Source organism: Mustela putorius, unplaced genomic scaffold (genome assembly GCF_011764305.1).
Source record: "Mustela putorius furo isolate JIRA1106 unplaced genomic scaffold, ASM1176430v1.1 tig00537227_pilon_pilon_pilon, whole genome shotgun sequence".
Lineage (NCBI taxonomy): Eukaryota > Metazoa > Chordata > Mammalia > Carnivora > Mustelidae > Mustela > Mustela putorius.
Window position 1 is genome coordinate 15,738,694 of NW_025422368.1, and position 24,803 is coordinate 15,763,496.

The 24,803-nt window shown below is 37.7% G+C and overlaps 1 protein-coding gene across 2 annotated transcripts in view; it reads left to right on the forward strand.

Moving 5' to 3' along the window:
• The window catches only part of CPNE8 (copine 8), a 217,545-nt gene that overhangs the window by 59,692 nt on the left and 133,050 nt on the right, over window positions 1–24,803 (forward strand). For both annotated transcript variants that reach the window (XM_004771828.3, XM_004771829.3), the window contains exons 5-6: window positions 2,127–2,166; window positions 19,295–19,371. In XM_004771828.3, coding sequence (XP_004771885.1) covers window positions 2,127–2,166; window positions 19,295–19,371 — 117 coding nt within the window. The remainder of the gene's footprint in view (window positions 1–2,126; window positions 2,167–19,294; window positions 19,372–24,803) is intronic.

Genomic DNA, 24,803 nt, shown 5'->3' on the forward strand with positions numbered 1-24,803 from the left:
TTGGGGCCTTCATTGGAATTTCAGAAGTACGGGAAAGACTCCAGTCAACATCTGTTTACCTCTAATTGCAAACGTGATCCTTAGGATCCGCTTCAGTACTCTGGTAATAATATTTCAGTACCAGCTTCGAGTTTGCAAAATTGGCATGAGTAAATTTAGGCGGTGGGAGGCACCTTCTTAGGGGTAAACTACTTAGCTTCCTGCTTTCCATAAATCTCTTCTCTTTAGTGAAAGTATGGCACTCTACACATACGCACACACACACATTTTAACTATTTAGGACATAGTGTTTACATGTGACCCCTCTGGGTGAGGCCCAGAGTGGTCTGGATACTTTTAGAAAAGTTAGAAGGAAAATTCCATGAAAGGAAAAACTCATGATAATTTCAGATGCATTATAATCCAGTGTATTAACCTAAAGCCCTCAGCAGTATGCTGTAAATTGCATATTTTTGAGATATTAGCATTAAAAAAGCTTTGTTAAAGGCAATGAATAGGGATTGTATTTGCAGATGCTTAAGTGCTTTGTGATGAAAACATAAACTCCTTTTCTTTTCCCTTCTTTTAACATAACTGAACACAGCATGTTATTTCTCCCAGGTCCACAGTATACCCTTTAGAGAAAACAGTTTCCGATTTTTGGGAAGAAGCCAGCACGGTTATTTTCACCTTTGATATGGCTGTAGTTGGTGATTTCAATCTTACTCTTAAAAAATTGTCTTGAATAAAAAATATTTTTTGTGTTAACATCTGTAGGTTTTCAGTAGATGTTGGTCAATTAGCTGATTGAAACTTCTAGGTTACAGCTGTTCAGGGTGATCAGAGTGCCCTGATGGGAAGGAGAGTAATCTGTCATTCTTCCCAGGCAGGTATTTTTGTGTCACACAGTTAAGAAGCCAGTCTGTGGCGAGCATACTTTGCTAAGGAGTCTGTGAACCTCTGCCCAGGATTGGCACATTCTGTGAACTCTTTCTGAGCCTTGTATTGATTGAGATGCCTTGTTTCTCTCTAAAAACATTCTTGTTATGTGAGAGTGAAGACTTTAATTAACCTTTAAAAAAAGGGCAGTTAAATTTTGGTAGGAGGCTGTGTACAAAGGAGTGTGAGAAGAATATGTTTTGGGAGAAACTCTGGAGCCAATACAAATATTTTCCTACTTAAGACTTCAGTGACTTAAGGTTGTCTTGACTGTTAGCGATCTTACTTTTTCTACAAATTCTCTAAAATGAGGAGCTAAAGTGATAGTGAGTGATGTTTTCCTAGGCTCTTTCTAGGAAATCATTTATTTCCAGTACCAACTGGTCAAAAACAGGACAGAAAATAGTCCCATATGAATGTATTTCTATTTCTGTAAAATACGTGGTTTCCCTAAGTCCACTGAGTGGGGAAAAGTAATGTCTTATTACTTTAGCTGAATTTCAGTTAATGGTAGTATTTAAAATACTAAATAAAAAAACCCCAAAAAGTCAGCCTGTTAACCAGTACCTGCTTATTTTTTAATGGTATCCGGGGGAGAGGAATTGCAGTTGGGGAATTTTGAGCAGTGTTAGAATTCTGTTGATTCACACACAAAAGAAGTCTTTTTGTTTTGTTTTATTTTGTTTTTACTTTTTAAACTTTTTAAACAATGGTATAAAAGAGAGGTTTCTTAAACTTATTTTTTAATTTTTTATTTGACAGAGAGAGAGAGATCACAGGTAGGCAGAGAGGTGGGGCGGTGGGCCTGGGGAGCAGGCTCCCCGCTGAGCAGAGAGCCTGCTGTGGGGCTCTATCCCAGGACCCTGAGATCACGACCTGAGCTGAAGGGAGAGGCTTAATCCACTGAGCCACCCAGGTGCCCCAAAAGAGAAGTTTTAAACTTTCTTATCAAGCAGCAGAATTGTTGATTAAAAATAACCAGGACTTCTACTTAGGTTGTGGAAATTAAAAGACCCAGAGTTTGTAAATTCTACCACTGACATATCTGTGACAGATTAAAAGAAACTTCTAAATTTGCTAGTTTTTCATGATTGCTTTGATTGATATGATTTATATTATTTATTTATTTTTGGGGGGGTAAAATACCAATATTTTTCTGTAGCTCTCTTTTGTGGAAATAATTTGAGTTTTCTGTTTTAATCTTTTAGGTATGACGTTGATTCCAAGAGCCCCAACCTGTCCAAACATGTAAGTTTATACTTTATGTCTTTATGATGATTCCATAATAGAAATTACAATATCATTATTTATGATTAATATTTATGTTGTTACATTAATATTAAAGGTATGTGTCCTAACTTCATGTAATAATTGTCATAGAAAATAAATAACATTTTTCAAGGATTCTAGAATAACATTTGGAGGAACATATTAAAGCAAAGATACCTTTCATAGGTAAAATGAATTAGTCTTGTTTATTATTTACTTATCTATTTTTTAAAAAAATGTCACCAGTTCCCTGGAACTGGAGTTGGATCCAACTTGGAGTTGGATCAGGTTAAGATGAAATAATGAGCCTGTGTCATTTGGAGAGGCTTCAATTCTGGAACAATGACAAGTTCTTGGGTATAGGCAGAGTGATTTGCTAATTCTGCTGTCCTTGTGGTCCATTCGTTCAATGATATTTTCTAAGTGCCTCCTCATGTTGACATCATGTCAGTTTCTCAGGGTATAGTACGAACAAGATAGACATATAGAGTCCTCCTCAAGGTCTCCTACAGTCTCCTTTTTTTCCTTTTGGGTCCTGATTATCCCTCCATCTATCTGCTGCTCTTATCTCAAGAGCTCTACACTCGGGCTACAACTGTTCCCTGGGAACATTCCCAGGTCCAGGAGCAGCAAAGGGATCAGAAGGAGGCAGAGGTCTGGAGGGAGGGATGAGGGCGAGATTCTCTGGTCAAGCATTGATGATCTGATCATCCTGTTTATTGAACTGTGGGAATGGAGTTAGGCCAAACTAGGAGGAAGGGCTGTACAGGATCTGAAAACAGCATTCTGAAGAGTTTAACCAGGTTTCAAGTGGAATCTGAGTACATGGATGTGGAACTGGCAGCCATGTCAGGGTTAAGAGGTGAAAGGGTTAGGGTTAGGGTTAGGGTCATAGTTGTGCCCAGAGGGTCAGGGAGTTAATTTTTATGTCTCCATTGTTGGAGCCTATGGATTAGAATATATGGAGATTATATATATATATATATATGTATATACATATATATATATATGATTTCCAGTATAATTTGGAGAGGGATAATGTCATGATTTACAGAAGAGAAGACACATGAGAGGTTATCACGGGCAAAGAGGATGATTTAGGGAAACTGGAAAGCTGGTAAAGATAGTGGTAAAAATCACAATTTACTGTTCTTGTCCTTTGTTGTAAGGAAGCTATGATATTTATTTTGTTACGAAGCATAAAGCAGAATCACTGAAGAAGCATTCAGAGAACAGTCTTTACTTTTTAAAAAAGATTTTATTTATTTATTTTTTTAATTTGAGAGCGCGCGCAAGAGAGCACGCGCACGCAAGCCCACACATTGTGGGGGAGGGGCGGCAGGAGAGGGAGAAGCATTCTCCCCACTGAGCAGGAAGTCTGGTTGATGGGGGCCTCTGTCCCAGGTCCTGGAGATCATGACCTGAGCCAAAAGCAGATACTTAACTCGCTGAGCCACTCAGGCGCCCCTAAAGAATACTCTTTCCAACTGACTTTTCTAGAAATTGAAAACAAATACTGTATGTAGTAAGCTCATTACTCCCCATGAGTACAGTTCACTGCAGTTCCCATGCCGCTTTCCTGCCCCTCAAAGATTTATAGCATTGTGGCTGGACATTTAAAACTTATTTGCATAGCAAATTGGAATTTGTATTGGAAGTTTTCCAAATTTCACTGGAAGAATCAGAAAAAGAATTCCATTTCCTAGTCAAAGTTTCATTGCAAGGAAAGAAAATGCATTCATTTACCTCACATAGAGGTGGTTAGTATTAAAGAAATTTAAGAGCGACTCATAAATGTGATGTACTTGCCCTTACAGGAGATGCAGCTGGAAACAGGTGTGTGGATGGGGACTGAAACAGCTGTTTTCTCGATTTCTCTCCCTCTGAGGCCACATATTTTTTCCATTATAGTTCTTCTCTGAGCTTCCGTTTCTCTCTGAAGACCAAATCTCTCTGATTATTCATCTTCGTGTACATAAGAAAAATTAACTCCCTAAACCCTGAGCGGACATAGACTTTTAAGGGCCCACTCTCCCTGAATGCAATTTTTATGTTTCTCAGTTCAGACTACTTTTTTAGAGGGCATGATAACTGGGCAATTCAGGACATTCCCATGGGGTTGGATATTTTGAGGGTAAGTGGGAAGGTGGTAAATGTCGTCCTTATCAGTGTCACTGCTTTGAGTCCAGAGCAGAGAGTAGTATGTAGGATAGTAGAGTACCTCAAACATGATTGCATTTTCCTTAAATAATCTGCAATTATTATTATATGAGATATATACTACATATATATTTCTATCTTAAAATGTTGCTTTTGCAGAATAGCTTTTTATATTTGCCCACACAAAACACTTCATATCTTCCTCCTGATATCTTGACTGTGCTTGACCCTCGTGCTCTCTCCTCTACCACCTTCTTATCACTGTAGTTCTTTTCAAAACAGCCTAGGTTTTTACCATCTTCCTTTACTGTGTTCTGGTTTTCATTTCTGCTTGAACTATTCTGACATAGGTTAGAGGAAAGTTTTGTGGCTTCACTTTCTACTTTACTTTGAATTCCCCATTATTTTGGGACAAAATTGACTGCCCTGTTCTGGAAATCCTCATCTCCTCTGACTTCCACACAAGTGCCTCCTTTGCGTAGATGCCTGGATGGCTCAGTTGGTTGAGCATCCAACTCTTGATTTGGCTCAGGTCATTATCTCGGGGTTGTGAGATGGAGCCCTGTGTTGGGCTCTCTGCTTAGTGGGGAGTCTCCTTCTCTCTTTTTCCCTTTCTCTCTCCTCCTCCTTCTGTACAAGTTCTCTCTCTCAAATAAATCTTAAAAAAAAAAAAAAAAAAGGTAAAGTAAATGTCTCTCTTGCTTCTTTTCCTACCTCAGTGTTACTCATGATCTTTTTTTAGTTTCTCTTCCTCTTCCTGTCCTCTAATACTAGTATTTTTCCTGGTTTGGTTTTTAGCTTTTTTTTTTTTTTTTTTAAGATTTTATTTATTTATTTGACAGAGAAAGATCACAAGTAGGCAGAGAGGAAGCAGGCTTCCTGCTGAGCAGAGAGGCCGATGTGGGGCTCGATCCTAGGACCCTGGGATCATGACCTGAACCGGAGGCAGAGGCTTTAACCCACTGAGCCACCCAGGCGCTCCTAGCTTTCATCTCTTACTGTATCAGCTCTCCTTGGGAGATCTCAACCATTTCCATGCCTTACCCCGGTAATTCTCAAGTGTCTGTCCCTCTGCATACCTCAGCAAATACAAGTTTCCAGCTGCTTGTTAGATATTGCCTGGTAGATATTCTGCAGAAGCCTAAAACTCAGATACAACAAAAATGTATGATCTTTTCCAGGTTTGCTCCTCTGCTTGTATTATCTATTGCCAGAATTATCAACAGTGTACTGCTTAGGAAACTTGATTGTGTGTTCATCGCTTTCTGTCTCACATATGACATCCTGTGGGTGACCAAATCCTGTTCATTCTGATGAAGTATGATTTCTCTTTTGTCTTCTTCCTTTCTTAATATTACTTATTCCAGACTCATCACCTTTCTCTTAATCTATTGCATGGCGTCCTATAGTTCTCGTGTTTTGTATTACCTCACATTTTAATGTATCCTTTACATTACTCCCTATGCTATATATCTTAAATATATTTAGTAAGCAATACAAATTTGTTAATAATTGTGTGAGCTTGTAAATAGATGAAGCATGTTAGAAGAGGGAGGAAATGTGTTTTTGAATTGTTACAAGAACTGTTGGAGATTACTGTCTTGAATTTCTGTTAAAAATTAACAACAAAAGCCCTTTCTAATTTAAAAGCATCCAAGGACAGATTTTAGGTGGAAGAGCATATAACTCATTCAACCCCAAAAGAGTTCAGGAGGCATTTAGATCAGAGGAGCCAATAAACAAACTAGGTCTACTCCCTGAGGATACAATTGTTTCAAAGTGTGGTTGTCTACCTGCCAGTTCTGCAAAGTGAAATAAAAACTGGAACCTTTTAGGAGAGACTGCAAAGTGCCTGGACTTGCATGTGGAGAACAGACACACCTTTCACAAAGGGCATTTGGTAGCAAGAGAGACTCCTTGAGTCAACAATAAGAAAATCTTTTTTTTTTTTTTTTTCCATTCTTATATCTGATAAGTTTGGCAGAAACCCCCTCCAGGATGACTTTATTTGATTTCAGTACATAAGGATCTTAGATCAAATTCTTAAATTTTTGAAACTAGTGGGGAAAATGGAGATATAATACAGAATTTTACCTTAGATTTCTAACTTTGCAAATGAACACAAAGTGAGTGGATAAAGGATCAGTATCCTTTTAACTGATTTTACTAGTGGAGAAAAACTTCTTAGTGGAGAAACATTATGCTCCAGGCTGACTTATGGAAACCAGGGACAGTTTCCTATGCAGGATTTATCCACTTTATGATCCTCTAAGAAAATTACTGAAATATTATCACCCCTGAAGTGTTAGATCCTGTGAACAGAATCTGGCATTTTGAATTCCAGCTTTGTTCTCTGAGTGCTGTTGAACCCACTCATCTTAATGCTATTAGCAGAACTACGTAGCATACTTTCATTTGCATAATTTAATTGCACCAGCCAAATGATTAATGAAAAGATTAATAACAGGGCCATAATTGGTGAGTCTAGGATTCTGCTTGGTGTTCTAGGCCAGATGACATCAAAACTGTACTTCGTATACTAAATTTTCATACCCACCAGGCAATCCAAAATGTATGTATTCATTTGGTTGATTTCAGAAGGTACGCACTAAAATTTTTGTTTTAGACATGTTAATTGGTCACTGGATTATTTTGGCTACAAAATACCAGCCTTTAGTGAAGATGTGTATCTTCTTTAATACATTTTCGAAGGATCATCTATAGAAGCTTCTAAATGTAGATGAATTATATTTGAATATTTCATTTGAAAGATAGTTGTTTGAACCAAGAAGTGCATTTTCTCATAGGAAGAGATTTATAAACGGGTCATGGTTTTTTTTTTCATTAGAAGAAAAGCTAATTTAACCCATATATAACTGAACCGAATTCTAATGTATTGTCATAAAATCTGGCGAGTTATGAATGTGTTTCATGTGCTGTTCAAGTGCTGAGGAATGTTGCAGTGTATAAGACAAACAAGGTCCCTGTCCTAAAACAGCTTACACTTTGCAACTGGGGAAGTGGAGTGGGCAGATTTGTTTAATAGAAACAAATGCAAAATGATTAAGATATCTTTATACACTGTAAGCTCTTAATACTGAGAGAGAGTGGCCAATGAAGAACGCTACCTAGAAACTTTGGTTTCCCTCATCCAGGCAGTGAGAATTTGGACCAGTTCTCATCCTGGGCATACTTCAGAAAGAGAAGGAGGGAACTATTGAAAATCTTGAGGAAGAGCATTCTAGGCAAAAGGAAGAGTAGTGCAAGAACCTTAAGTCAGGGAAGAACTTGGAATGTTGATGTGACTGAATGAGAGCTATCATCTGTAGAGTACTGTGAATAATGAGAGTGGAATGAAATTGTTAGAAAAAGTACACAGAATTTAGATGAGGCAGAGAGCTGAAGGCCAAGGCTTGCAAAAAAAAAAATTTTTTTTAATGGATTTTGCTGAAGAATGATGTAATCTGATTTATATATTTAAATAAGATGGCAGCTAAAGTGGAAGATGGGGTTAGGAGGTAAGATTGGAATTAAGGAGACTTTAGAGGAGGTCGTTGAGAGGACATGAACACTGTTTGACCCATGGGCTCTACCTGATTCCTCCCTCCCCTGACCTGTGCACTGTCCTGTTGCAAGGATGTAGCCTTGAGAGAGTAATGTATTGTTGAGACCATCTGGACTGAATATATGACTGAACCGTATTAAGGCCTCTATAAAAAAGTCTTAAGATTCTGTCAGGCAGGAGATTGTGGAGATCTCCTCACCTTAGAGATCACCTTGGAGATAGTGAAGATACATTCGCTTTGGAGCCACCCAAGATAAGCCTCATAATCCCTTGGTTATTAAACTTGCCACCTCCTAGTCTGAAGTGGCCTCCCTTTTTCTTCAGTCTTTCCTTGATCTCCATGTATGGGGGCCAGTTTTAGATTTCACTTGGGGAATCCCCCTGATTGTAAACCAAAAAGGACTTGTAAGGCTGCTATAATTTGACTAGATGAACAGTATTTGGTGGGTGTAACACTTCAAGGGCTAAGAGGTGGTCAGATTTTGGTGATATGATTGCTGCTGAATTGTAGGTGCAGCAAGAATTTAAGAGAAGAAGTTAGAATGACTCCTAGGTTATTGGCGAGAGCCACAGGATAAATGGTATTTAATTTATTGCAAGGAGCAGACTGGGAAGGAAGAGATGAGGTTGTGGGGTGAAGATAAAGAACTCAGCTGTCGGAGCTGGATTATGTTTTTTGAGACCCCAGTAAGCATCCAGCTGGAAATACTGACTAGGCTGTGTCTGGAAAATAGGTAGCTTTGGGAACCATTGGCCTATGGAGTTAAAACTCAGTAAATTTACCTATTATATTATATTAATATGTATTAATATGTACAAATTAATATACATAATTAAATTATATATTGTATCTACCTACCTATCTGTCTATATTTGAAAAAACATATAAATGGAGAAGAGAACAGAATAGAAACTAGAAACTTAGGTGAACTGAAGCATTTAGAAACTTAGGGGAAGAACATTAGCCAGAATTACCATTTTTAGAAGCTAGTTAGGACATGTCACTTTCCAATTCAAACCCTCCAAAAGGTTATCTACGCTCTATACTCATGATGGAATTCACAGTCCTTTAGGGGCCCCTGATTCCCTCCTCTCTTTTTGCATTCTCTTCCTTGCTCATTCTGCACCAGCCCCCCTGGCCATCTTGCTTTTCTTTGAATGCCCCAAGCATATTCTTGTCCGAGATTTTGTTTTTGCCTTTTCTCCAGCCTTGAATGCTTTCGTGCCAAACTCAGTGTGGTTCTTTTTCTCACATTATTTAGATTTCTACTAAATTGTCACCTACTGAGAAGCCTTCTCAATAATAACTTTCTTTTTCTATGTAAACATACTTTCCAGTCCTCAGTAGATGATGAGAAATAGCCTTATAAGCATATTCAAGCTGAAGTATTTATGACTGATGTTTTATAAATGGATTGTGTTTCTATTTGCATTTTCAGTAGGTCTTGTGAATCTTAGACTTAAAGACAGAGATAAGGATAATGCTTGAGGTAGGTTTGATGATAATATCTTTAGCACTCATTAACTTATATTAGTTGTGATTGTTGGCATTGTTAAACTGGCCCTTATTCGGGCAGGATCCAGTATTTAATAATGATGTTGACTGATAGTATTACATTACATTTAATACTGTTATCTAATATCTAATTCTCTAATAATGCTATAATATGCTTTAATAGCATATTGTTTATTATTTAATAGCAATATGTAGTAAGTTTTCTCATTATTTGGCCTGTCAATTGTCTCACCATGATTACTGGCAGTGGGAATATTTAACTTATTTTCTGTAAACATATTACATTTCTCACTTCTTTGTTGATGAGAATTAATATTCTGTGTAAACTGATGTGCTCCCAAAAGGTAAATATTTTCCAAAAGGTAAGTATTTTCCATAGGTTTGTTTTTTCTTTGAATAGTATAGCTTTACTTTTTAATCTCTGTATAATATGGTTTGCAGTGACTAAATAATATATGTTGTGGATGACTTTTAAAAATTGGTTAATTTAGATCAAAAACCATCCACTCATCATTGAAAACTTTTATTTTCATTCAGTGACTTACAGCTGCTTTCATTTGGACTCTTAGCAAACAAGACTATTTTGAAAAAAAGCCTTTGTGCGGGGTGAGGGGAGAAATAATACATTGAGCTTTCAAGTATAATTTTGAAATTATATTTGTGGCTTAACCACTGATGTATAAGTTTAGGAATTTTATTAATCTCTTGGAGGCAGATTAGTATTTTTGATTTGTAGATGGATCCATCCATTAAAAAAAAAAAAATCCCTGCTTAAAACAAGTAGTATTATTATGTTAAAATTTGATACATTGTTTCCACTAAAATATTGAGTCCAGTTGTTTCATATTGAGTTTGCCTTATTTCCAAAATAGCATAGAGATGTGCTAACAACCATAAAGAAAGTGGAAGTCATTATTGGAGCGCAGAAGCACCATGTTGGATTATTATAAATGGTTGCCATATTAGAATATAGTGCATGACATAACGAAGTCATACCCCAGTCTTTATAGTGGATGTGATTAGTATGAATTAATTAAATATGAAGGAAGTCAGTAATATTAACAGAGGGAGTACCAGCAATAAACTAGGTAATGCTGACTATAAAATTTCACAGGTAATATATGTTTCCTCATCAATTTTTTTTACAATAGTCACAATATTGTAAAAGCAAAAAATTGCTCTTACACATTTAGTTAGTGTATATGAATAATGAATATGCCTAAATCAGTTAAATGATCACAAAATGGGTACAAGCAATAAAAGGAGGTAAATAATGAGTCTGTCTTATCAAGAAATAGAATGATTAGCTACTGAACAGTTGACTGCACTCAATTATAGTTGTCATAACTTAGCTGTCAGTAAGTCTGTTTAATGTCTTTTAATCTAAATTATCTATTAATTAGAGATATCATATTTTCAGATCCTTCTTGATCACTTCATAAAACATTTATAGATTACCTTTTTAGACTTCTGAGGGGAAATACTCCACACTCTTGAATGCTTATGAAATTGTTTATGATGAAGCTAATGATCAACTATGGTTGATTTGCTTTATGAGAATATAGAAATGAAAAATTTCACTTACCTTTAATGCCTCCTGGTCATTATACCATTGTTTTAAAAATGTTCTTTTATATATGTATGTTTATGTGCATACTACTTAACATGTTAAGATGAGTTGGTATATAAGATGCTTTTGTATTTTATAGTGATGCTTAGAATGAGCATTTGAATTGGCCATGAGTGTAAAGGGGATATGAAATAATTTATGCAAGTAATTATAGTATCTGCAAATCTAGTGGCAAGGGATAAATTTTGAGTATATAGTAATATCCTTTTAACCCCAGGGAAGTAGAGAGGAGAAGAAAAGCATATCTTTATTAAATGCTTACCATGTTCCCAGCATCTGTTCTAAGTGCTTCGCATACATTATCTGCATATACTATCTTATTAAATGCTTTGCATAGATTGTCTCATTTGGTCCTTTCAACAACTTAATAGGTAGGCATTACTTATTATGTCAATTTTATAGATCAAGATACCGAGACATAGAGTCGTTAGTAAGACTTATATTAGTCAGTGGTCATTTGTAAGACTTACATTAGGAAGCAGTTCAGCCAGAACAGAAACATAAGCAGTATAGACAGTCATAGTTCTCACTCTTAAGGAATATGTTATACCGCTTTGCTAAACAAATTAAGTAAATGTATGCATGTATACTTGTATGTAAAAGGTCTTTTAAAAAGGCTATATCAGAGTTAATACTGGTACCTAGCAAGCAAACAAATAAGCCAACAAACAAAACCAGTTCCTTTATTGCAAAGCAAACTACCTTATTAATATTTGTAAATTATTAAAGTACATAGCATTAATGTAACTTTTATGAATGTAAATAAGTAGCTAGCCACAATATAATACAAAATGTAGATAGAGGAATTGAGCAGTAAAAAATGGTCTGAAGAAATAATGAAGTAGTAAGTTTGAAGGAGTTAGAGTATTATGCTCAAGTGTGCAGTTAAAGATGACATTCTCCTGAATATTAAAAAGAAAAATAAGAGAAATACAGTTGACCCTTGAACAACATGGGCGTTAGAAGTGCCAATCCCCACACAGTTGAAAATCTGTGTATAACTTTTAACTTCCCCCAAAACTTAACGGCTTAATAACCTTCTGTTGATGGGAAGCCCTACTGATAACATAATCAATTAATAGTAATTTTGTAGATTATATTCATTATATATTGTGTTCTCACAATAAAGTAGGCTAGAGAAAAGAATATGTTATTAAGCAAATCATAAGAAAGAAAATAAATTTATAGTACTATACTGTGTTTATTGAAAAAATCCAAAGCATGGTTTAAACCCGTGTTATTCAAGAATCAACTGTATTTTTGTATAATAATCAGCTAGAATCTGATGATAGAGCAATGCTTCCTTGTTTTTGTTCTTTTTTTAAAGATTTTATTTATTTATTTGACAGACAGAGATCACAAGCAGGCAGAGAGGCAGGCAGAGAGAGAGGAGGAAGCAGGCTCCCTGCTGAGCAGAGAGCCCGATGCATAGCTCAGGCTTAGGGTCCTGGGATCATGACTTGAGCCGAAGGCAGAGGCTTCAACCCACTGAGCCACCCAGGTTCCCCTGCTTCCTTGGGTTTTGAGCTGAATTTATTAGTAATAAAATTAGATTTAGGTAGTTAATGGGAATAATCCATAAACTCCCTTTGATGGATTGGTAACTTTTTTGAACTTCCTATGCAAGGCAAAAGTCATATTATTGTTATAAGGCCTGTGTGCTATGCTTTCTGCTCTTTTCTTGTCCCCTTTACTTTGTATTGCTAGATCCTTCAGATTTAACAACAGCATACGGCCTTCAAGGTCATATCTGGATATGGTAGAACTTAACACTACATACTAACAACATGGTTTATGTACATTTAAGTACATTTCAAAACTAGGTTCTATCTGTGTATTATGTAGATTATAAAATAATTATTAACTGATTTGGCAAATATTTATTAATCTCTTGGTCATTTTGGGGAAAGCCCAATTATGAATGCAATTGAATGAATTGAAACATTTCTCAACTGCCAGATACTATAAACTAGATTTGGTCTATGTGTGGGTGAAACCTGTGGAAACACCCCTGGATTTATTACTGGAAATTCTTTTATGGCGTAATTATAATGACTCATTAACTGGAACACACCATCACAGTAAGAAACAATAAAGTAGTTTGTGTTCAAGTGTAACTTTTATTTCTGTCTTTAACTACAGATGAAAATATCTAAAAATATGCATTAAAGGACATGTATTCTATTACTGATTGGGTAAAATGAGTAGAAAATGTGAGACATTGAGATAACTAAAAAAGAGATCAGTAGAAATTTCCAGTGAAAGGCGTAGTTACCAATCTCTGTATGCCAATTTTTCCACTGTGAGTGGTAAATGTGTTGCTCGCTAGGGAACATATAAACACAGATGGAATAAAACAACTACATAAATGCCTTAAATATTTAGGGGCAAAGTATGCAATAACTCTAGAGATAATATATAGAGATGCATACCATATCTTTTCGGTACACATTTTATTGATTTTATTATTTTATTTTCCCTTTTGTTCAGCAGTGATGATATTTGTGTGCTCTCTGTTTGCTAGTATTTCTATCCTTTTGTGGATATGCTCAATATCTAGTATTGTTTTCTTGAGGAATGACGACACAGAACAGCTTATAGCATGCACAGCTACATACCAGTATCTATATAGAAGAATTCTAGAATCCCCCGTGTATTTTTCTGCTGATTCAGAAGAACAATGATCTATTCCAGATCTTTAGTATTCAGCACTGACTTTCTGGCATGAGACTTAGAGAAAATTTAGGTTTTTAAACCCATGAACATATCTGTAAAGTCCGTTTTGAAATTGGGAAGTTATTAAGGATTTTAAATATTAAGGAATTTAAATATATCAAGGCTTTGCCTAAAGTACTTTTTACCTACTTGGAAGCAAAAATTGAAAATGATTTTGCACTTTCATGACGATGTTGTAACTGAACTAATGTGAGTTCGCTCTTTGGTGAGTCACAGATACACCAAGTGGAGTTGTCCCAGAAAGGAAATTTTATTTGCAGCAAATGAGGAGATCATAGGGAGTGACTTCTAAAGCCATATCTCTCCAAGCAAGAGCAAGGGTGAATGGGTTCCTTTTATTTAGGGTTCTGGTGAATATTTAGAAAGGGGAACCTTGTCATCATATATAGAGGAGGGCTTAGGGTTGCATATGCACCTTAAGGAAACATGCCTATACATACATTGTATGTTATGTTAGTGAGGCTTGGGCTCTTCCTTGGGGGTATTTCAGCATGATAATGATGGAGAGGTTACTGTCCTTCACTACATGGTCCATTTGCACATGTGTGAGTCCCTGGTTAAGCTCAAGCTGGTCTGGGTGGTCTGGGCCTCCAGAGCTCTTCACCAGGGCAGTCATTAAAGCTTGAGGAGTAGTTTCGATTTCCATCAGGGGATGCTATGCCTGTTGGGTCTTTTTGGCTTGCACTAAGTAAGAGATAAGCTAGAAAGAATTTAAGGAAAAATGTGGGACAAAGCTCAACGAGTACAAGCAGGTGAGCGGTAAAGGTCAGGTCCTGGGTTTAGCTGGTGACGTCATTCTGTAAGCCATCACTTTTCAGATCTAGAGTAATTTTCTGTCTGTCTCTTCCTATCTCCACTGTACTCCCTGTACACTCCCTGCTGATGTAGGGAAGACGTTAGTGTTCGAAGCTGGCAGCCAAGAAGGAATTCTTGAGATGTCTTTGGTGCAGAAAGGTGGTTTTATTGAAGCACACGGACAGGACCTTGGGCAGAAAGAGCTGCACTGGGGTCATGAACAGTGGCCCATTACGTCTTTTCAAAATGGGAGGGGATCAGAGATAGCACAAGTCTCTAAGGAATTTTGGAAGCAAGGTTTCCAGGACCTTGAGGAGGCTGGCCATTATTGGGGAAAGGTCATTTATTGCTGTCTATTAAAACCTGAGTCATGAGACCCTTCAGATGTATATCATTGGGTCATATGCTTGGCAAGTGACTGCCAACATGTATCTTGGAGGTAGATAAAGGAAGTTTCCAAAGAAATTTGTACATATTAAAAGTAGATTTGTAGGATCCTGGGGTCTGGCTGAGGTTGCCCTTTGCCCTTAACAGAGTCTTAACATCGAGGCAGCTGAGTCCCTAGAGGAATGTCACTCTGCCTGTTTTAAGGACTTGTCAGTGGGGCTGTTAGTAGAAAGAACTTCAATAATTTTTCTTTTGCCTTTGTTTTCCGCATCACCTCCATGTGCAAGTATAGTTTACACCAAATCCTGTCACTTTTCTCTGCAAGGTTTCCTACAACTGTAGTTTGGGCCTTAACACTTGGCTTCTTTAATAACAATTAGAGTCTTCTGATCCATCCAGCTTCCAGATTTTCCCTCATCCATTTTGCACACTAGTACCTGAGTAATCTTCTGAATGAAACAAGGGAGCGAGGTTCTTGTCTAACGGAATCAAAGAATGAATCTCGCGGGCAAAGGAGAGTGAGCAAAACTGATGATTTTATTAAGCAAGGATACAGGAAAAAGCTCTCAGGAGTGAGAGGGGTCCCCACCGGGTTGCCAGTAAGGGCTTTTCATCTCTAGCCTTTTATTAGGACTTTAGGAAACTTGCTGGTGGTTAAGTCGATGGCCTGGAAACAGACATGATACTTGCACATCATGTGAGAGTTTTTGTTTTTGCGACCTCCATGATCTATAGGTAACATATTGCTAGGTCTGGTTAATCTTTATAGTGAACTTTTCCTTTGAGGCCTGATTCGTTTTTGTGGTTATTTTTTATTTTCTGTGGTTACAGTGTAATTATTAGGAAAACGTTTTAGCCCTAGCAGCTAAGATAGAGTGGTCTAAATTTTCCTGATCTCTGTCTTTGTTCTGTTTCGATGTCTGCATGCCTCAGATACCTTCAGAGCTAGTTGGAGCCCCCATTCTTTCCCTACCTAAAGTCCTGTCCTTTACCTATTCATGAATGTACCATTGCAGTGGTATCCCTGCATTGCTGTAAGGCTTCCAGTTGCTTCTCATTATCGTAAGGCAACTCTTGTGTGTGTTTGTTTTTGCCCAGCCGACCGGACCTTTCTGGCTCTTCATCTTCAGTTCTGCCTTTTACTTGAGGCCCACTCTTTTCTCATTACATTCTTGCCTGATCTGTTCTCTAGGACTTTGTCAGGGAGTAAAAAATAATTCTCCTTCTACCCTTCTAGGTTCTTAGCTGACAACCCTCTGTAATGAAAAAGATTTCTGTAATGAAAAACAAATGAAAATTTAATAACATGGTATACCTCCTGTAAAATTCCAGAAAAAACGGAGTAACTCTCCAAACCTTATACCATCTCTAGCCAAAGACAAAGGATGCTGGTGAGTGGGGAATCCGTTATAGGAGGTTTTCAGGCAAAGCATATTGAAGAGGGCATGGTTTATGCAGATTGAAATCTCTTGCCTTCTCCACTATGAAGAAATCCTAGAGATTTAGTACCCCCTACTTCCTAAACAGGGGGGTACTAAGAGGGAAACACCCTTACAAATGGAATTTTTTTTTTTAATAAATGCAAATATCTCCTACAAAAGGGGCACTTCTAACCTGGTTTTCTGAGTTTCTCCTGTGTTTGCTGCTTCTCTTAAAATAATCCTTCTGCCAAAGAGGCGTATTATGGGGTAGCCAATTCTGTTCTCCTTTACCTGGAATTGTAGCTGAACTCAAGGGGCTCACTGCCTGGGGTGCATTAAGTTGAACACAATCCAAGGAAATGTTGAAAGCGAACTTTTTATTACTTTTTACAAGTGAGGAGCTGGAGGCAGCTGTCAAAGCACTGTATCCCCCTGGGGTGAGTACTGGAAGCTTTTATTTGGTGTATGGTGGGGGGGGGCTTGCATATGTGCTACATACAAATTAAGGAGTTACACATATTCTATTATTTAGGCACTTTGGTTCAGTTGCACATGCCTAGCATGTCAGTGCGCTAATACATGCATCTGTGTTCAAAAACTAGCAGAAAAACCCCACCTATAGGAGGAGATCTGAGTTTTATAATGAGCTAAAGGTAGCTACAGGACAACTTTGGGGGGCTTCTGCAGGTCCTCAGCTCCAAAAGGGCTCAAGCCGGCCCAAACTGGCTCCCTTCAGGTGAAAGAAACACCTACCAAGGGCCTAAAAGATGAAACCTCTAGGTGAGGTGATGTCTGAAGGGAGTGTCTCTTTATTGGAGCGGGGGGCCCAAATGGGGGCTGACTATCTGGTGGAAGCTGGTGAATCGGGAGGTAGAAGAATTAACCTGAAGCAGAACAAAGAGATAAAAGTTTATGGACTACATTGTTAGGGAGCAGCGGCCAGATAGAAGAGAGATCGTCCGCAATGAGGCAGTGAGGCTGTTTTTAAAGGGGGGAAATGAGGAGGTAGAGCGACACACAGAATTCTGCCTTTTTAGGCGACTGTGCCTGGTTGTAAACCCACTGGTCATTTAGGGCCTGTGGTTGTTTGGAGGTGGGTCTGAGACCTGATGGGCCTGTCTGTTCAGCCTGGTGGTATCCGAGGGCCTTTTTCACATTCCATTGCTCCCAAGTCTGTTTGCCTAAAAGTGGCCTCTACAAGTTGGGTGTCTTTTTTGATGGAATGGATGGTTTTTGCAAAACAAAACACATTCCTCCCGGCTTTTGTCCTTTTCCCCACTTCCAACTCCTCATCGCTTTAAGTCCTCAGATCTGAGTAACTTCTCATTCGCACCCTAGTTAACAGAATGTCCAACTCTCTTCTGTCCACGATCGGGTTCTTACATGGCTCCCAAGGCTTACCAGCTTTGGGACATGTTACCCTGACTATCCTAGTCTCCAGTGTGGACTTTGTTTCCTTCATGAGACTTAGAGCACTCTCCCCATTTATTTATTTTAAATGGGATACACAGTTTTTACTTCTGTGGCTTGTTAGACATTTAAAATTTTTATTTATTAAAAACTTCAAACAACATTTAATTTGGCTTCATTTCTGTCCATCCTTCTTAGGGCTTCTCCTGGACTGGTTCACTGTTCAATTTAGGGAGATCTTTCACCTTCTCCTTTAAGGGATTCAAATCATATACAGACTAAATTAGAGGGTGTGTCTCTCTCTGGAATACTAACATATCTTCTTGACTCCTGTATCCAGATGATGTCGGGACTCTTCTTTTATTGGCCTGTGAGATTGCATTGTATTTATATTAAATTCTTAGGGAGCATACTAATCTAGAATTGGAACATCTGGGTTAGTCTTTTTTTTTTTTTTTTAAGATTTTATTTATTTATTTGTCACAGACAGAGATCACAAGTAGGCAGAGAGGCTGGCAGAGAGTGGGGGAAGCAGGCTCCCTGCTGAGCAGAGAGCCCGATATGGGGCTCCATCCCAGGACCCTGGGATCATGACGGGAGCTGAAGGCAGAGGCTTAACCCACTGAGCCACCCAGGCGCCCCCATCTGGGTTAGTCTTGACTCTGCTACTTACTGACTGCTTAAAACATGAAAAGATCAACCTCCTGTATGATTAAGAGTTTCTTTATATGTGAAGCAGAGATTAACAACCGACCTTTCATTTTGCAAGGTTATTCTGAATCCTGAAAATAAGTAAAAGATTGTACTTGAAAATAAGATTCATCTAGCTGTATATTCATGAACTTTATAATCTAATATATTTAACCTATTTTTAGGTGCTTAATATATGCTAATATTAACTAATGCAGTAACTCATTCATCCTCAAAACAACTCTGTGAGGGGCACTAGTACATGTTAGAAACAGGAGAGTTTAATTAATTGCCCAGTCCCAGGTAATCAGTAGCAATCAAGGAATTGACCCCTGATGGTGTGGCTTAGGAATCCCTCCTCCAACCCCAGCATCATACCCACATCTCACAACTTATCTTACGTAGCTAGTTTGGTATTGGCTAACCACAGCTGCTCTGTGCTTTCAGTCTGCCTCCTCAGCCCCAAGTTTACTAGGTTCAGAAGCATCTAAAATCAAGCTAGTTGTGAATTCAATTCCTGCAACGTTTCTCCAAGTTTGTTGTAATTTCAGAAAGAAAAGCCGTGTCTTGCTTACTTGCAAATAACAGACCTGCTGTGATAAAAAGGACAAAGGGCTTTGCATACTTGCAGGAAAATCACATGCTTAAATGAATGCATATGGAGCTTATTTTACTATTGGAGGTTAGAGAATTTGGTATTTCAGCAATGAAACCAATGCAAATATGATGTACAAAATATGTAGTAGTGTAAAGACAGTCTGAGAACTTACGAGCTTTATTCCTCTTATCTATTTTAGGACTTTCTGGGACAAGTGTTTTGTACATTGGGGGAGATTGTTGGTTCTCAGGGAAGTCGCCTGGAAAAGCCAATAGTGTAAGTATTTTTTAATCCAGACAAAGAAATGTTAACTCTTCGGTTTTCATTTTGGTAGTTTGGAATTGATGAATATGTGGTTGGAGACCAAAAGTGGGTTTAAAAATCTTACTGAGTTTTTTTTCTTCTAACAAATAGTGTTGACATGTTTATATTTTAGCCTTCATATGCCATGTTACAAAATGTTCACAAGATGAAATGAGGAGATTCAAAAAAGCAAATGTATAGTTTTCCTTTTGAGTGTAGTATGTATTCTTAGGTTTTAAGAACTAAATGGTTTGAAAAAGAAACTTTCCTCCTTTGGGCCAGGGACTATATGGAGTGCCATTCTTTATAGCATATGCTCAATAAATGGATTTTTAGTGATTGAGATTTTAATGATTTTTACTACAAAGTTGGCATGTAAAAAAAGAAAGTAAGTATATAAATGTTAAGAGAAGGCGCTATCACAGAATTATGTATTCTCTTTTCACTTTCAATCACTGGGATCATGTTTCATTTTCAGATCAGTTGTGTGCGGTGATCCTATTTTCTCCAGTTCCAAATAAGACAGAAAATGAATTCCAGATATTTTTTCCTAAATCTTCCCACTCACTGTCCTCCTGTGTCAAAACTTTCCAAGTCTGTTCACCTCTGACATTCAAATACTTGAAATGTCCAAGGCATCGCTCTCACATTATCTGTATAAAATTGAACTTTACGCTTAGAGCGTTTTTCTTAGGCTAATAAGAAGTCTGTGAATTCTCACTTCTTTTATTTAACTTGATTTAACTTGATTTATTAACCAGTTTGAAGACCTTTGCATATCAGTGCCTTTTAACATTTCTTTCATGTATAATTTGTTTTCAAAACATTGCAGAATTTGTAAGCTTATGTTTCAGATAAGTTTATGCTCACTTGAAACATGTCTTGAAACATGTTAAAAAGTTGGGATTATTTTGGTTGGAGTATGTGGTAGGTCAAATATAGTGTGAGATGTGGTGGTTGTTCAGCTGATTCAACAATTCTCACTTAGGCAAGACCAACAAAAGCACACTCAGGGTGAGGAGTGACGATGGAAACATTTGGAGTATTTGCTGGCAGTTGATTTATGATCATCTCACATAACCAGGAAAGATGAGATGCCCTTTAGGTTTTTCCTCACTCCTGCTGAGAATGGGGTGGCATAATTGAGGCAAAGCACTGGAAACCTGTTTAGGCTACATGAAGCTATTCTAACTACCCACTTTGCTTCATCTATAGGGTCTTTTGTAATTTAAGCAAGTTTATTGAAAGTGTAGCTGCTATATCTGTCTGACTGACAAAGGTAGAATTCATTCAGTCTTTTAAATTATATGTAACTAATGTTTTCTTTTTTGTTTGTTTTTGTTTTTGCTTTTTTTTTTTTTTTTAAAGAATTTATTTATTTATTTGACAGAGATCCCAAGTAGATGGAGGGGCAGGCGCGGGGTGGGGGGGGGTAGCAGGCTCCCTGCTGAGCAGAGAGCCCGATGCGGGACTCGATCCCAGGACCCTGAGATCATGACCTGAGCCAAAGGCAGTGGCTTAACTCACTGAGCCACCCAGGCACCCCTGTAACTAATGTTTTCCTCAACCTTCGGCCTACTGGGCAATCCTCTCTGGCAAATAAATATTAAGAAAAGGGTTAAAAGGTAGGCTTACTGTTTGAGCAGTGAGAGGGTTTGTTGTTGTTGTTTTAATTTTAAAGTAAATTTAATTAGGCAGTGTGTTAGTATTAAATGGGAAATGACATGTAGAGCTTGAATGTAGCAAAGAGATTGGCTACAAAAGAGAGAAGAAAGAAACAAAGAATAAAACTATAAGAACTGCAGTGTGGTAGCATATTACATGAGGGAAGCCCAATTAGATGCTTGAGATGAAGAGAAAAAAGGAAAGAGATGAGAGAGGGAAATCAAATGGGCAAGAGAAATAAAAAATAGCAAAGTAAAATTAAATATAACAAGCTTGCTAGTAGAATGATATTTTGATTTGTTTATTTAAGCAAGCCAGAAAAGGCTGGCAAGATATATTCAGGGCACTGAATGAGAAGAACATGCAGCCAAGAATACTTTATCCAGCAAGACTGACATTCAAAATGGATGGAGAGATAAAGAGTTTCCAAGACCGGCAAGGCTTAAAAGACTATGCGACCACCAAGCCGACACTGCAGGAAATATTAAGGGGGGTTCTATAAAAGAGGAAAAATCCTAAGAATAGCATTGAACAGAAATATAGAGACAGTCTACGGAAAGAAAGACTTCAAAGGTAACTCGATGTCAATAAAAACGTATCTATCAATAATCACTCTCAATGTGAATGGCCTAAATGTGCCCTAAAACGGCACAGGGTTGCAGATTGGATAAAACGACAGGACCCATCCATATGTTGTCTACAAAAGACCCATTTTGAACCTCAAGATACACCCAGACTGAAAGTGAAGGGATGGAGAAGCATCTTTCATGCCAATGGGCCTCAAAAGAAGGCTGGAGTAGCGATTCTCATATCAGATAAATTAGACTTTAAACTAAAGACTGTAGTCAGAGATACAGAAGGACACTACATAATCCTTAAAGGGACTATCCACCAAGATGATCTAACAATTATAAATATCTATGCTCCCAATATGGGAGCAGCCAATTACTTAAGAAAACTGTTAATCAAGATAAAGAGTCATATTGATATGAATACACTAATCGTAGGAGACAGATCATCGAAGCAGAAAATCAATAAGCATCCAAAATATACTCATGTGCTCTCACATGAGCATCCATCCCAGGTGAACAATGGGGAAAAATACATATTTTGTTGTAACCCACCCACCATCTTGTTTGAGAAAATACTATCTTTTATTAAAAACACTAACTATGAGAGAGTCAAGTGTCTAGAGAAGGGAGAACATGTAGATGAAAGAACAAAGTCCATTGGGCTAAGAATGCTGTCTTGGGCTCTTGGAAGTTCAAGTGCTCAGAGAGAGGATACATCTTCTGTTCAAATGGCCTTTTACTCCCCTACCTAAACTTCAAATGAAAAGCAAATGAAACTCATTTATCATTTTGTTTAGAAGGGTAGTTTGGTGGAGGAAGAGAGTGAAATGTTTGCATTGAAGTTTTATCTGCCCATCATGTCAGAGTTGCCTTTCAAACCAGCTGGTTTGCTAGATAGATACTTTCAGATTCCACACTCATCCCTGTTCACTGACACTTTTTTCCTGTACTTGATTTTTCAAACCAATCTAATGGACAGATGGTGGGGAGAGTTGGGGAGGTTGAAAGGGATACTTTAGTGGAGGAAAGAATGGTTTTGGAAGAAAGGACAGAGCCAGGGAGAATATCAGAAATGATACAAGGCTAGGGAAGTGTTTTCTCACAGGAAACTTGATGACAAAAATAACTTATAAAGGAAGATACCATGTTTTGCCACATAATATGTAAATATAGTGGATTATTTTTTGTTTTGTTTTTAATATAGTGGAATATATTAAAGCATGGCAGAAACAGTGAACTTCACGTTGGGAAATAATATGCGTTTAACAGCTAGCTCTTAAAACTATTCCTCAGTCCCCTCTGCCTCCTCCTGCCCCACCCCCTCCCCCACTCCCACCTGGTAAACCTACCCCAGTCAGGGTCAGGGCATAGCTATCTAGTTAAAGATAACATTGTAAGTTGGTCACTAAACATCTCACTATTTTCCTCGGTTAGTTCCTCATGGTTGGAGACAGAATTTGTACACTCTCCTGTTGCAGCCATCACTTTAGCCAATGTTCTTAAGGAGCTGGAGGATTTTTCCTATCTGGATGGATATAGGCTTTGGAATTGGAGCACAGGACACCTCCTGAGGCAGATAATCCAACTGCAATTAACAAAATTGACTCATCCTGTATTTTAAAAGTCTCCCTGTGTCCCAAATGTTATTTATCTTAAATAGCATTATCCAAGTGATTTAGGGCTTATTTACCAATTTGTTTTAGGTTAGAGATTTATTTTCCAATAGTTTTCCATTTAAATTTTAAGTTATTCAAAAGATTCCATTGTTTTCTTCCCTTAAAAAAGACCTAATTTAAATTATGTTCTGTTAAGGTAGTAAGAATAATTTCTTTTAGCTTTTTAATTGCAGTTGTGCCATAATATCTCCTCAGAGGTAGGCTTTTAAAAATGATGCTAATGGCAAAATTTGGAAATTTAAAGCAGATACACTAGAGCTTTAAATTATTTATTACTAACCAGCCTTTGAAGGCTAAGTAATATTTATTACAAAGGAAAAGTGGATTTCTAGTAAATAGCCTCGTGAGCCATAAAATAAGGAATTTGAATGTAAAATCAAGTCCTTTTATTTTCTGTGCTTCAGTTATTGTCACTTAAAAAATAGATTTTATTTTATTACGAGAATAAAAATTATTTTTTAATATTTCATAGGAACTTAGGTGACTTTTTTTGGAACCGATATTCAAGAATCTTTAATTTATTTTTTAATAGCAGCTTAAGATTTTCATAATTTCCAGCAGTCTGTTCTGTCAAATTCAAGTTCTGAGCAAATTTGGATTCCGATTTTGAGCAACCACATTTTTCATATCTTAATTCCATCCAACATTTTGGTCTTTTCCCTGAACCCTCCTAAAATGAGTTTTGTGCTACTTAATTTGTCTGCAACATTTACTGTGTCTTCCTATGACTCATCGGCTCCTCTCTTTAGATCGTCCCATTATTATTTACCATTATACCCACACAGCAGTGTGTTTTCTCATGCTGGGAGATTGTATCCAATTTTCTGCGTGATGCTGTCAGAGAGTCTTACTTCTTCTATCTTTAGGGAGCTTAGTGATGGATTCAGTAAAGCCTTCCAAAATGCTAGAATCAGCACCAGTTTAAGAAAGATTGCCATTCTTTCCTCTGGGAGGAAAGCATTTATTATGTTCATCAAGTAATAGACCCGTTTGTTCCTGTATTGCACATCCAGGCATGACTGGTTCTGTATAAAAGGATGGGGTGAGGAGGCAGGGACTGGTTGTGATTAGAAGGAAGATTCTTACCCCAGGGCGGGGGCGCGGGGGACCACCATGGATAACTAAACCGACAGCTGTATTGGCTAAGGGAAAAGATTATGTTCTTTGTGGGGTGGGTATAACAGCTTGTGATCTAGGCAGTCAGTAGTGGATAGAGGATAAAGGGAGAGACCCCAGAGAGATTAGTGAGCAGTTCAGTGGAAAGAGTACAGGGACCAGGACTCAAGAGGCAGGTGAGAAACGGAAGACCAGCTTGCCGTTGACTGATGGACACCAGGATCCCAGCTCTGACATAGGGTTCAAAGACACTTGCATAGTGGGTGCTGAAGTACATCAAGAGAAATGTGGGGAGAAGAACAGAGCAGAAAGGAATCTGGGGAGTAAGGCAGAAGCAGCCAAGGGCTTGTATGGGACTTGAGTCAGAGCCTTGAAG